Below are 15052 nucleotides of genomic sequence, written 5' to 3' on the forward strand. Positions count from 1 at the left end.
TTCCATTTTTATCAAGAGCGCATTCCGTCAATGTTGCCCTAAAATAAAAATCAAGGGGAAATGAGCCCACATCGCGACGGTGTCCGGTTGAGGATAGCTTCACCTTATAGATGTTAAACAAAGAACTGTAGATGCTGGTTTATTCCAGATAGGTACATGGTACTGGTGTCCTTTATCTCTGGAGATGCTGATGTACTCTAGCACTTTGTATCTACCTTCTCCTTATAAAGCCTGTTCCAGGGTTTAATCCCAACCAGCAGCTTGATGAGGATCTCACTTGGACAAGTCACAAGCACAGAGTCTTTGTTTCAACATCATTTTCTTGTTGTCATCCTTGCCTGAATATATTTGTAATGGCTGTTGAGCAGTTGGTGTCTCTACGTTTATTAAATACTGGCCAATGTCCTTTTCTGTCCCTCATCGCTTGCCTTCTTGATATTACTGATTAAGGTTATTTGAAGCTCAAATCTAAAACAAATTAATTGTCTCTCTGGGTAATATGATAGTTCTGTTGAAAAGTCTGCACTGATGAAGAAAAACATCTGGACAATTATTGAAAATTAAATGGAATACAAAAAAAAAACATTTTGTAAAACGCAGGGGGTTTAATGTTCTGTTGCTCCTGTATAAATAATTTCATTGCATCAGCCTTTTTCAGAACGTGAAGTGCAATTCGATCCTGCGCATGTCAAAAATTAAAATCATGGACCTTCTCAGGCAGGGCGTTGCTTTTAAAATTTAAGTGCGAAATCAGAAACATCTTGTAATTGTTGCAGCAGTGAAAATAGATGAGGTACATTTAATAAAGCCACTGCTTCATAGCGCTGGAGACCTGGGTTCAATCCTGACCTCCAATGTTGTCTATGTGGAGTTTGCACATTCTCTCTGCGACCATTTGGGTCTCCTTCAGCTGCTCCAGTTTCGTCTCTCATCCCAAAGATGTGCGGATTGTTTGGTTAATTGACCACTTTAAATTGCCGCAGTGTATAGGTGAATGTTAGAATCTGGGAGAATAAAAAAATGATCCTAATTATAAATGTGTGGCAAGTAGTTGGCATGAACCCGGTGAGGGAAAAGGCCTGATTCACTTCTGCATTTCTCCAAAAGTTTCCATGCTGCTTGCTGTTCCCCCAACGTGTTTATGTTGCATATCTTGAACCCTTGGGTATCTAGTCAATTTCAAGAAGACCATTCAGAAGACTTAGAATTTTTATTTGTCTACATTCTGGTAAAGCTAGGTTGACAAGGCCATTATATTTTGAAAGCTACTGTTAACATAATTTCAATTAGATGTTGGTGTGGAAGTTGGCAAAGGGTAGAGACACAAGAGACTGCAGATACTGGAACCTTGAGCAAAAAATGCTGGAGGAACCCAGCAGGCCAGGCAGCATTTGTACATGGCAATGAACAGACAACATTTTGGGTCTGGGCCCTTTTTTTCAGACTTAGGGGAGAAAGTCCTTATCTGCCAGCATTTTGTCTCCTATTCATCTCTCACCTTTGCCACTCACTCCATTCATCTGCCAACCCCCCCCCCCCCCCTCATTTGTATCCCTATCTTTGCCCCACCTACACTTCTCTCTTCCAGCTTTCTCCCCCCAACTCTATCAGTCTGAAGAAATGTACTGACCAAAGGCATCGACTGTCCATTTCCCTCCATAGAAGCTGCCTGATCTTCTGAGCTCCTCCAGCACTTTGCTCCTTACTTTACTAGAAGGACAGTTCAAACTTCAGTTCTCGGCACATTTGCTGAGTCCCTGGGAGTTAATTGGCTCGGTATTTGCGCATTGGAAGCCACAGGTAAAGTATGGGATGCGAAACTCAAGGGAGAATATTCAGGGGATGGAACCTTTTATTAATAATGCTTTCTGCCTCTGGAAATGGTGGTTGCTGCCGCTGGAAACGTGTTCAGGATAATGGCAGCTTCTGAAAGCTGATGATAATTAAATTAATTTTTATGTGTTTGTGCTTGGCATGGAATTCCCAGATTCAACAGTTTTCACTTTTCTTGCACCCTTGTCAGTCAAGTTTATTTGAATTATTTTGGGCTTGCTAACATTTGTCTGAATCCACCCTACTTCGGCCATGTTGGGATAACGTGTGCATTTTGATTCAATCAGTGTGGACGGAGCCCTGGGAGTGTGCATCACCGCTCCAGGTGGAGCTGTGGCATCTGTCCCCAACTGGACCCTACGTGGCATGGAGCTGATGAACGGCACCTCGATGTCCTCACCGAACGCTTGTGGAGGCATTGCTCTGCTCATCTCAGGTACACTGAGGCAGTCTGCAGTAGCGTTGCTCTCCCTTCCCCTGCTGTATGGACGCATGAACATGAGGGATGCAAAACGGCATGGTCAGCACAAGCATAGTGGGTCAAAGGGCCTGCCTGTTCCAACACTATATTCTCTATAATCCCTCTACTGATTAGTTTCACTAACGCCTCATGGTTTTGATAACTTATCTTGGGGGAAAGGATCCATGTTTTATTCTATTAGGCCCCTCATTAATGTATGCTCTTTAATTATATTGTTTTTTTGCACTAACTATATATAACTATATCCCATTCCACTCCCCTGACTTTCCCAACTACCCCTCTTCCTACCTCAGATTCTTCCAATTACCCACATAATAGCAGCAATATATAGAGACCAATATTTACATTTCAGCCTGTGAAACACTGGATGTGCAAGGAAACCCACGTGCAAACTCCACACAGACAGCAGCCAAGGTCAGGATTGAATCTGGGTCTATGGAGCTATGAGGCAGCAGCTCTACAATCTTCTCTTTTGTGAAGATTATTAGGACAACACAGTGGCGGAGCTGGTCGAGCTGCTGGCTCACAGTGCCAGAGACCCGGGTTTGATCCTGACCCCGGGTGCTGTCTGTGTGGAGTTTGCACCTTCTCCCTGTGACCATGTGGGATTCTTCTAGATGCTCCAGTTTCCTCCCACATCCCCAAGACATACGGGTTTATGGGTTAATTGGCCTCTAAATTATTCTTCATGTGTGAGGAGTGGATGCAAATGAACTAGGGTGAACGGGTGATTGATGGTTGGGGTGAATTCGATGTGCCGAAGGGCCTGTTTTCATGCTGTATCTTTCAATCCATCAATTAATGGATTTTGACTGCAGTCTAAAACCTTTATGTTCCTATTATTGATACTAGCTTTTAAACATATTTTATTAATCAAATTTAAATTCCTAACCTGACCTGCTGGGATTCAAATTATTGTTTGAATATCAGTGATCCAGGACTGCAAATACTGATTTAGTAATTTAATCACTCTGGAAATTTGACTCTGAAAAGAGAGATTATATTTTCTTGTTTTTATCTTTCATTGTGTCACGTGATCAGTACAACAAAGAATTTCACTGTACCTAGGTGCATGTGACAATAGAGTTCCATTGAGCGTCCCTTTCAGGTTTGGCAGTTTCAGTGCAAATTGAAAGGGTGACTCTCATCCTTATATTTAATTGTGCCACTCTTTCAGTGCCAACCTCACTGTTGTTTTCACGTTAGGTTTGAAAGCAAACGGCATTGGGTATACTGTGCATTCTGTGCGCCGCGCTATGGAAAACACAGCAGTGAAGGTGGACAATGTGGAAGCATTTGCACAAGGCCACGGGATCATTCAGGTAAACATATCATCTTATCCGTCTTTCTAATTTAAATCTTTTTATTTGAATTTTGAATTTAACAGCAATTTGCATACGTACAGTGATAACAGACAGTGATAGTCAGGACATAATTGTACAACAGTATGTAAACGACCCTCAAAACCCTTACCCTTACCCTTACCCACCCTCGCCACCCGGGGACAAACAACAGTCACATACGTACACATCCACACAAATACGATAAGATAAACATAAAAAAAACAAAATAAAAGTGTGGGGAGGAAGGAGGTGGTGGGGGGGGGGGGGGTTGAGGGGATAGCAGCTGCAATAAGACAGAGCAGTGATAGAGGGCACTCAGTCCTCTTCCGAGTCCGGAAACAAGTTAAGAGAGTTAACAAGTTCCAGGAAAGGGTTCCACCCGCGGAGTTTGAACCGTCGCCTCGGCGCAGAGGGAGAACAAAGAGGGAAGAGCCAGAGACTTTAAGATTTTGCCTTCTACCACAGTGAGGAGGTGTTTGGTGAACTCACTGGGGTGGATGTTAAATTTGTGTTGATTGTGTGTTTTTAATTATATGTATGACTGCAGGGAAACAGAATTTCGTTCAGACCGAAAGGTCTGAATGACAATAAACGAATCTAATCTAATCTAATAATCTAATCTACAGCTACTACAAAGCAGGGGATCTTTCTCTTTTTAAGAATTAGGGAGATAGTTGCCCACGACAAGGTGGGCGGTAGGCGACGATGTAAAAATGCCTCGTTGTACATATCTCTCAGGACTGGTGCGAGGAGGGCAGAGAAAGCTTTGTAATATTCTACAGCGAAGCCGTCAGGGCCGGGCGATTTTCCGCTTTGCAGCGATGGCTGCTTGGACCTCAGTGACAGTTATGGGACCACCCAAGACTCTCGTGGCTTCATCGTCATTTCGGGGAAACGTCATACGACGGAACATGTCATCTGTAGTGGGAGGACAATCAGAAGCGTATAGCTCAGCGTAAAATTTAGCAAATGCTTCATTAATTCTAAGAGGATCGGAATGAATCTCCCCTAAGCTGGATCTAATGGCTGGAATTAGCAGTGAAGTCGCCTCGGTTCTGGCCTGATGGGCCAAAAGCTTCCCAGCTTTATCCCCAGATTCAAAAAAGTGTTGCCTAGATTTAAGCAGTCGTCTTTCTGAAGGTACTTTGCCTCAATTGTTACAGTGTTCGTTCAACAACAGGTTGTATTTCAAGGATTAAAATTGCACACCCATCCAGTTGAAAACGACCCAGGTGGACGAGCAGCGGATGGAGTGATGCATGGCCAAATAATCATGAGTGTGGGGAGTACAGGCACTGTTGCTGGTGAGAAATATGGTAACCCAATAGAACTGACCCCCACTCCCAATTTATATATGGAACAGATGTGCTTCAATGTTGAGAACTATATTCTGCGCTATGTATCTTCTCCTTTGTTCTATGTTTTGTACTTCAGTATGGATTGATTGTTTGTATGCATAGCATTATCTGATTCAATAGCTTGCAAAACAAAGGTTTCCACTTTGTAATGTAAATTGTCCCTGGAGCATAGGATAGTGCTAGTGTACGGGGTGATCGCTGGTCAGCATAGCCTTGGTGGGCCGAAAGCCTGTTTCCACACGGTATCCCCAAAGTCTAAAGTAAAGTTTAACCTGAGAAGTGGTGCAGTGGTAGAGCTGCTCCCTTACAACACCAGAGACCCAGGTTCAATCCTGAATATGGGTGCTGCCTGTACGGAGTTTGTACGTCCTCCCTGTGACCGCGTGGGATTTTTCCGGGTGCTCCGCTTTCCTCCCAAATCCCAAAGACGTGCAGGTTTGTAGGTTAATTGCCTTTGGTAAAATTGTAAATTGTCCATAGTGTGTAGGATAGGGCTAGTGATTGGTGGTCGCTGCAGACTCGGTGGGCTGATGGGCCGTTTCCATGCTGTATCTGTCAAGTCTAAAGTCACTGTAGACAATAATAAACCTAAACTTGTCTCCAATACCCTTTTGCAGATTCCCATTGTAACATGGCCTATCATTTTTCCCTGACAGATTGAGAAAGCCTATGACTACCTCAGCCAAAACGTTTCAGTAAAAAGTAGCCAGTTAGGTTTTGATGTCAAGGTATTCAACCGGCGTGGAATCTACCTCAGAGATCCAGCGTACCTGTCTGTGCCAATAGACTTCTCTGTTTCTGTAGAGCCGGTGTTTCCCGAAGGCACAGGTATTTCATTGTTTCGTTATCAGTACATATGACAGTTTAAAAACTCTTAACTCTTTTGACTTTAGAGGAAGCAAACGTCAATGTAACCACAGAGTTACTCTGTAGACACAAAAAACTGCAGATGATGGAATATTGAGCAAAACATAAAATGCTGAAGGAACTCAGTGGGTCAGGCAGCATCTGTGGAGGCATTGTACAGGCATCCTTTGGGTCAAGACACTATAGGTCTCATTAGTCTGAAGAAGAGTCCTGACCTGAAACGATGTCTGTCCATTCCTTCCACAGATGCTGTCTGACCTGCTGAGTTCCACCAGGAGTCTGTGTTTTGCTCAGAGTTCTCCTCTGCTTGGTTTGGCTAGTGATAACACCACAATGGAGATTTGGGAAGGGTAGAGAGATCATATTGATTGAGAACTAGTGGTGATTTCTGGAGAGGCATGTTACAATGCGGGTATATTTACAAGAGCTTGCATACACAAAGCACCATGAAGCATGTAAATTGTTTTCAAAGTAATTCAGTTACACAGTAACAGACCAGAATAGGTTGATTATAATCAAGTGCTTGGGTAAAGGAGTGGTGCACTGCTCACACTTGGAACAAAATCATCATCTATAAAATGCTCAGAGGCAGGGCAAAGTACAATAAAGCTCCATGGAACAGAAAGTTTGTTGTCAAACTTAAATATCTCCAACATGTAGGCAGTCAATATCCTTGGTTTGTAGGTTAATTGTCTTCAGTTAAATTGTTAATTGTCCCTAGCGTGTAGGATAGTGCTCGTGTACATGGTGATCACTGGTCAGCACGGACTTGGTGGGGCAAAGGGCCTGAATCTGCGCTGTATCTCTAAAGTAAAGTCTAAGTAAAGAAGTTGAGCCATCTAATGGGGTTGACAGCAGCATAGATCGTTGATTGTTGATGCCCTGCCAACTCTTTGCGCTGGTTTAGTTGCCTTAAGCAATCGGACGTACAGTCACATCAATTGCTCAGTCCTTCACCTCACTGCTTCATTTTATATTTGCAGACAATAGTGAAAAAATTGCTCTCCAGATACACCTGGCTCTGACCTGCAGTGCAACGTGGGTGCACATCCCCTCCCACCTGGAGCTGATGAACCAGTCCCGGCGGGTGACAGTCCGGGTGGACGCACGTGGTCTCAAGGAAGGGCCGCACTACGCTGAGGTAAGTCCGGGTACGCTTTGTGCATTCACCATAATCATAAAATATAGGAGCAGAATATGGCTATTCGGCCCATCGAGTCCACCACCATTTGACCAGGGCTGATTTATTTTTCCCTCTCAACGCGATTTTCCTACCTTCTCACCATAACCTTTGATGCCATTACTAATCAATAACCTATCGGTCTCCGCTTTAAAAATACCCAATGACTTGGGCGTTAGGTGACTGCATATGCTGGATCTGTAAAATAACAATAGAAACTCCTTGTCACTGGAGACATTAACCCCCTTCCAAAGCAGTGCAATCACCCTAAAATGTTAGCACTATTTCTCTCTCTATATAAGCTGCTGGTAGAGTTACTGCCTTACGACATTTTCAGCGGCAGAGACGCGGGTTTGATCCTGACTACGGCTGCTGCTTATGTTCTACCTGTGACCATGCGGGTTTTCTCCGAGATCTTCGGTTTCCTCCCACACTTCAAAAACGTATAGGTTTGTAGGTTAATTGGCTTGATACGAATGTAAATAAACTATAGTGTGTGTGGGGCAGTTTTAATTGGCAAGGATCGCTGGTCGCTGTGGATTTGGTGGGCTGTAGGATTTGTTTACGCGGTGTATCTCTAAACTAAACTAGAGCTGCTGCCTCACAGCACCAGAGACCCAAGTTCGATCCTTTGCCCGTTCTACTTGTGATCTCATGGGTTTCCTCAAGGTGCTCCATTTACCTCCCATATTCCAAAGTTGTGGGGGTTTGTGGGTTAATTGCCCTCTGGAAACTTTCCCCGGTTGTGTAGGGATTGGATGTGAAGCGGGGAAACAGAACTGGTGTGAACGGGTGATCGATGGTCTGCATGGACTCGGTGGGCCACAGTGCCTGCTTCCATACTGAAACTTTCAATCATTCTTTCATTTTCTGTTTATTTCTCAGGCATATGAAATGTTGACCTTTTTTCTGGAAAATTATGGATTATAAAAATAAGGGAATCTTATTGCAACCATGTGGGTTGTTGGTGAGATCTATGCACAATTTTGGTCGTCTTATTAAAAGCGGTTTAGGAAAGATTCAATTGGTTGTTTCCTGGAGTGAAAAGATTGCCTTATTTTGTCTTTGATTAAACATTGAACAGATTGGGCCTACTCGTTAAGAGTTAAGATGGAGACATGATCTTATTGAAACATAAGATTTGAAGGGGTCTGAATAGGGTTAAGGCTGCGAGAATGGCTGGGAAGTACCTCAAAGGGTTGCCCATTTAAAACTGAATTGAGGTGGAATTTCTTGCCTGAAGGTCATACTTCTTTGAAATTCTGTACTCCAGATATTGAAGGATAAAGTTGATCCTTTTCCTACAGGGGTATCAAGGGTTACAGAGAACTGACAGCAAAGTGCAATCGACGCAAAAATTATATTTGCCAGTCTTTTTAACTGGTGGAGATGGGCATAATCCTGGTCCTGTTTCTTATGGCTTATGTCCTTACCTTTTTTTCTCCTGCTTCAGGTCCTGGCTTATGATACAACAGCTCCTGCTGTTGGTCCATTGTTCCGAATTCCTGTCACGGTCATTATCCCTTCAAGGTTTGTGCAAACCAGTGTTCTCTTCTGAAGCTGATATCTGTTATGACAATTTTAAACAATTAATTAAAACGCAAAGAGCTGGAGTAAGTCGGAGGGTCAGGCAGCATCATTGGAGGACATGGATAGGCAGTGATTTGGGTGCCGACCCTTCTTCTAATGGAAAAGTAGTCTGAAGAAGGGTCCTGACCTGAAATGTCACCCATCCATGTCCTCCAGAGATGCTGTTCGACCCGTTGGGTTACTTCTGCATTTGTGTTTTGCTCAAGCTTCAAGCATCTGCAGTTCCTTGGTTCTCCTTTTAACAAATTAATGTCAGATATCATATTTATTTTGGTACATTTAAAAATAAGGCTGATCGTAAAGCAGAGATTGTGGTAAAACCTTTGTTGCTCTCAATGGAGGAATCTGAAAATGCTTCAGGCAAGAAATAAAGGACTGCACAATGACACAGCGGTAGAGTTGCTGCCTTCCAGCGCCAGAGACCCAAGGTGCTATCTGTATTGAGTTTGTACCTTCTCCATGTGACTGCATGGGTTTTCTCTCGGTGCTCCAAATTCACCCCACACTCCAAAGATGTGTAGGTTTGTAGGTTAACTGACTTTGGTAAAAAATGGTAAAGTTGTCCCTTGTGTGTAGGATAACGTTAATCGTTGGTTGGCACAGACTCGGTGGGCCGAAGGGCCTGTTTTTCGGTGCTGTATCTCTAAAGTCTAAAGGCTCGGAAAGAAGCAGAACACATAGACCAAGGGGCAACCAAGACTGTGGGAGAGGGAGGGGAGAATCTAAAAGATTGAATAGAAAGTAGTTTCCGTTTAAGTTGTTGACTATTTAGGATAGAGGTGAGGAGATATTTCTTCATTCAAAAAGTTTTTAACTCTTGCCATTCTCTCCTTCTTAAAGTTGTGGATGGACTAATTAAGACATGATTAGCTCTGACTTTCTTGAATGGTGGAGCTCAAAGAGCCATGTCCTGTTTTGCATATTTCTTAAATTGTAGCCTGTAATTTAGAGATTTCATGCTTCACACCTTAAATGGGATTAACACTGGGAACACTAAGAAAGGATAAAAAGATTGTGACCAATGCCTCTGCTATTTCTACCTTTGCTCACTTCAAATGAGGATGCATTCCATCCGGGCAGATGACTTATCAAGTTGCAGTTATAGCAATCTTTTCTATTTTATTAATATCCTGTCCATAATTATCACCTATTTTCTTTGTGAAGACAGACAAAGTAATAATTTAATAGCATTGCCATATTCTTTATCCTTTGAAGCCATTTATAATGCTCCTATTCCATTTTGCTGGGTCATATTTTAGTCTATCATGGTCCTCTGCTTCCTTTCCCTTTCTCTTAAGGATATCTTAAAATGTCTTGCATTCCCTTCCCCTCCTCTCCAAAGATTTATAGATGTGTGCCAAACATTGGGGTGCCACCTCTAGTAATCATTTGAAAAGCCTCCCGAGAGAGAGTCAAGGTTGGTCTTGGGATAGATAATCCCAGCCATATTTAGGATTTCTACTGTTAATTACTGTTATTAATAGGCATAGATTAAATAACAATGCAGGGAATGGAGGGATAGGGGTCATGTGCTGGCAAATTAGAGTAGTTTAACCTGACATCATATTTGGCACAGATATATGTTGGGCCGAAGATACTGTTCCTGTGCTGTACATGTAGAAACGGAACTGCAGATGGTGGTATACAAAAAAAGAAAAAGACAAAAAGTGCTGGAGTACGCAGCATTCATACTGTGTAGGAAGGAACTGCAAATGCTGGTTTACACTGAAGTGAGACACAAAAAACGGGAGTAACAGCAGGTCAGGCAGCATCACTGGAGAAAAGGAATGGGTGATGTTTCAGGTCAGAAGAAGCCAGGTCCGAAAGGTCACCTATTCCTTTTCTTCACAGATACTGCCTGACCCACTGAGTTATTCCGGATTTTTGTGGCTATCTTCAGCGTTCATACTGTTCTATGTACTAAATTTGCTGGCTTTGAATTAAGTTTGTGGATAACGCACTCATTAAGATTTAGTTTTGACATGCTTGCACTGGTGTAAATGTCATGGGTTAAAGGGGGTTGGTTTTGCTGCCAACACCACCTTTAAAGATCAAAGAATATGAGTGTTAGATCTATTCCAGAGGTGACTGACAATAGATTTAAGTGAGAAAATGGGAACTGCTAGACGGTAGAAAAAAACCGCATTCATTCACTACTCGGGGAGCCACATGACGCAACAATGGTGGAGTTATTGACTGATCACAGTGATCAATAGCTATCTGTGATCAGCTGAGACAGGCGGCAAAATCTCCTGGTGGAAGAGAACTTTGGGGTCCAGAGGTCCAAAATTCCCCTTTGTGCTGCTCACTCCCCACCTGCAGCACAAATCACTCGGGTGCTGAATCTGAAGATATTATGAAAATGTAATCACTTTCACCATGGTATTAATTATCAGGTATAATACTGATTATTGGAACAATGATTGTTGGCTGAGCTCTTGGTCCAGAATTTCCAAGCAACAATGATGTATCTGTCAATTACGTCGGCACAAGAAACTGCAAAGTTGCCATTCAATGAAATGTTGGGTTTCTTCTGCTCACTCTAATTGAACAGTTGTAACTAATGGAACTGGTCTAATTGTTCCCTTTATTTCGATGGGTCTAGGTTAAGTGCAGCTTGTGAGTACAAAATGGAGTTGAAAAATGTGGACTTCAAGCCTGGAGAGATCAGAAGACAATTCATTGAAGTTCCTCAAGGAGCTACCTGGGCTGGTGGGTTTAACGTTTCTGCCAGTTTTGAGAGTTTATATCAATAAACACAATAACAGACGAAATCCGGGCAAATAAGCGTGCAGCATTGAGTCATCCAGGAGCAAACAGGCCCAAGCAGACGCATCCATGCTGATCATGATGCCCTCCTACACTAGTCCTATTTGCCTGCGTTTGACCCCTATCCTAATAAACCTGTCCATCCAGCAATAAGTCTAAAAGTTTACATACATACAGACAGCACTCGCAGTCAGGAAGACATCCGGGTCTCTTGCGCTGTAAGGCAGCAACTCTACCACTGAGCCATTGTGTTCTCAAAACGTAGAAACTGCATCTCCTACTATTACACTGCCCTTGTATTTTAAGAGATTCTCTTCTGGCACTGGATGTGTTTACTTTGCCAGTCCAGAGCGTAGTGCATTAATATTTGTCCTAAAACAAAGTTGGGCAGAGACCCCATTCACAGACCAACACTTCAGGGATGTTGTGATTAAGAAAGTACAGATTATGAATTTCCACCCTGGACCAGAAACGTCCACAGGCAAAGTGCACAGACTACATCCCTGAACCTGGATTAATGCTAAGGAGCAGGAGGTTTAGGGGGATTTGGTGAAAATTTTGTTTCGCCCAGAGGACGGTTAAAGTCTGAAACACTTCCTGGAGGGTAGGGAGCGGTGTATGTTGGTACACCAAAACATTTAGGTAGGATGTTGATACACACTTGAATTTCCATCACAGAGAAAGCTGTGGATCTAGTGCTGGTAAATGGGATTGTACACAGGAACTTGATGGCCACAGTGGGCCAAAAGGGCCTGTTTACAGTGCCCTCCATAATGTTTGGGACAAAGACCCATCATTTATTTATTTGCCTTAGTACTCCACAATTTGAGATTTCTAATATAAAAAATCACATGTGGTTAAAGTGCACATTGTCAGATTTTAATAAAGGCAATGTATATACGTTAGAAATTACAGCGGTGTTTATACATAGTCCTTCCATTTCAGGGCACCATAATGCTTGGGGCACATGGCTTCACAGGTGTTTGTAATTGCTCAGGTATGTTTAATTGCCTCCTTAATGCAGGTATAAGAGAGCTCTCAGCACCTAGTCTTCAGTCCATCACCTTTGGAAACTTTTATTGCTGTTTATCTACATGAGGACCAAAGTTGTGCCAATGAAAGTCAAAGAAACCATTATGAGACTGAGAAACAAGAATAAAACTGTTAGAGAGACATCAGCCAAACCTTAGGCTTGCCAAAATAAACTGGAACATCATTAAGAAGAAAGAGAGCACTGGTGAGCTTACTAATCGCAAAGGACTGGCAGGCCAAGGAAGATCTCCACAGCTGATGACAGAAGAATTCTCTCTTTCATAAAGAAAAATCCCCAAACACCTGTCCGACAGATCAGAAACACTCTTCAGGAGTCAGGTGTGGTGTTGTCAATGACCACTGTCCACAGAAGACTTCATAAACAGGAATACAGAGGCTACACTGCAAGATGCAAACCACTGGCTAGCCACAAAAATAGGATGGTCAGGTTACAGTTTGCTAAAAAGTACTTTAAAGAGCAATCACAGTTCTGGAAAAAGGTCTTGTGGACAGATGAGACGAAGATAACATAATCAGAGTGATGGCAAGAGCAAAGCATGGAGGAGAGAAGGAACTGCCCAAGATCCAAAGCATACCACCTCATCTGTGAAACACGGTGGTGGGGTGTTATGGCCTGGGCATGTATGGCTGCTGAAGGTACTGGCTCACTTATCTTCATTGATGATACAACTGCTGATGGTAGTAGCATAATGAATTCTGAAGTGTATAGACACATCCTATCTGCTCAAGTTCAAACAAATGGCTCAAAACTCATTGGCCGGCGGTTAATTCTACAGCAAGACAATGATCCCAAACATCCCAAAGTAACAAAGGAGTTTTTCAAAGCTAAAAAATGATAAATTCTTGAGTGGTCGTCAATCACCTGATCTGAACCCATTTGGGTTGTTATATGCTGAAGAGAAAACTGAGGGGCATTAGCCCCCAAAACAAGCATAAGCTAAAGATAGCTGCAATACAGGCCTGGCAGAGCATCACCCGAGAAGACACCCGGCAACTGGTGATGTCCATGAATCACAGATTTCAAGCAGTCATTGCATGCAAAGGATATGCAACAAAATACTAAACATGACTACTTTCATTTACATTACATTGCTGTGTCCCAAACATTATGGTGCCATAAAATGGGGGGACTATAAACATTGCTGTGGTTTCTACATGGTGAAACCAAAATGTATAAACATGGCCTTTATTAAAATCTGACAATGCACTTTAACCACATGTGATCTTTTTCTATTACCTATCTCAAATTGTGGAGTACAGAGGCAAATAAATAAATGATGTGTCTGTCCCAAATATTATGGAGGGCACTATATGTGCTGTATTACACCACTTACGAGTGAGAATGGCCTACTGAGGGCCGCGGTATGTCAGATAATCTGTAAGAGACATGACTTCTGTTCATCCCTCCTCCTTCCACTGCACTTGTTTGGTTTAGTACCACGTTATTCCCACTGCTTTGCACTGATAAAGATTGAATGACTGGGTATACACTGCATGGCTTAATGTGGTTTACACATACAGGCAATGCAGGGGCGATGAAGAGCGTGTGAGCGTTTCCTTACAAGACTTGATTCTAATATGTTAATCTTTCCGTTTGTAAGTATTCGTACGAGGTTTTTGAGTGCATCACTATTAATCCACGCCTTCTGGACCATGTTTTATTCCAGAGGTAATCTTGACTTCAAGGACAGAAGACAAAACATCAGAGTATGTGGTGCACGCAATTCAACTTCAGAAGCAAAAGGCCTTCCGGGTACACGAATTTTACCGGCACCTGTTTCTATCAGAAAAAGCCTCTACAACTGATAGTTTTGCAGTCCATGTGAGTATTGGTCCATCATTGGCTCCAATCATCAGTGACTGAGGTTTAGTGATCACCCTTTAATTTACAGACAGAAACTCCATAAACTGATTTCCAAAAACGGTCCAGTTTTGTCTTCTAGGGAACTGCTGATGCTGGAATCTTGATCAAAATACAAAATGCTGGAGGAACTCAGCTGGTCAGGCATCATTTGTGGAGGGAATGAATAGGCGACGTTTCGTATTTGGAAAATTCGTCAGACTAATTGGAGTGGGGGAGGAGAAAGCGAGAAAAGAGAGGTGGAGGTGGGACAAAGCTTGAAGGGTTGATGTTGGCACCATGCTGAGCACAGACATTGTGCCAAAGGGCCTGTTACTGTGCTTCACTGTTATATTTTTCTATGTTCTAAGTGATAGGTAGATTCAGGTGAAGGGCTTTATTGGCACATGGGTGGAGTAAGTGACAAAGGCTAGAGGAAAATGAGCCAACAAGGTGTCAGGTAAGGAGATAAGAGGAGGAGTGAAAAGTAAAGCTGGAGGAAAGGGAGTGTGTGGAAGGGGAAAGTGGGAGAATAAAAGGGAGGTGGGGAATTGAGGAATGGGAGATGAGTGTACGCAGGATGGGAAAGGAACATGGTACCTGGGGGGTAGGGATTGGGAGATGGTTGGTGCACACCAGGATGAAGAAGGGTCAGAGTCTGAAGAAGGGTCTTGACCCAAAATGTCACCCATTCCTTTTCTCCAGAGATGCTGCCTGACTCGCTGAGTTACTCCAGCT

General features: G+C 42.9%; 1 protein-coding gene across 1 annotated transcript in view; it reads left to right on the forward strand.

Moving 5' to 3' along the window:
- LOC129701951 (tripeptidyl-peptidase 2-like) overlaps positions 1–15052 on the forward strand; it is a 101125-nt gene that overhangs the window by 32617 nt on the left and 53456 nt on the right. Inside the window, exons 13-19 of the mRNA XM_055643395.1 lie at positions 2121–2269; positions 3521–3636; positions 5672–5843; positions 6866–7023; positions 8516–8592; positions 11258–11364; positions 14142–14296. Of these exons, the coding sequence (XP_055499370.1) occupies positions 2121–2269; positions 3521–3636; positions 5672–5843; positions 6866–7023; positions 8516–8592; positions 11258–11364; positions 14142–14296 (934 nt within the window). The remainder of the gene's footprint in view (positions 1–2120; positions 2270–3520; positions 3637–5671; positions 5844–6865; positions 7024–8515; positions 8593–11257; positions 11365–14141; positions 14297–15052) is intronic.

The sequence above is a fragment of the Leucoraja erinacea genome, chromosome 12, assembly GCF_028641065.1.
Source record: "Leucoraja erinacea ecotype New England chromosome 12, Leri_hhj_1, whole genome shotgun sequence".
Classification (NCBI taxonomy): domain Eukaryota; kingdom Metazoa; phylum Chordata; class Chondrichthyes; order Rajiformes; family Rajidae; genus Leucoraja; species Leucoraja erinaceus.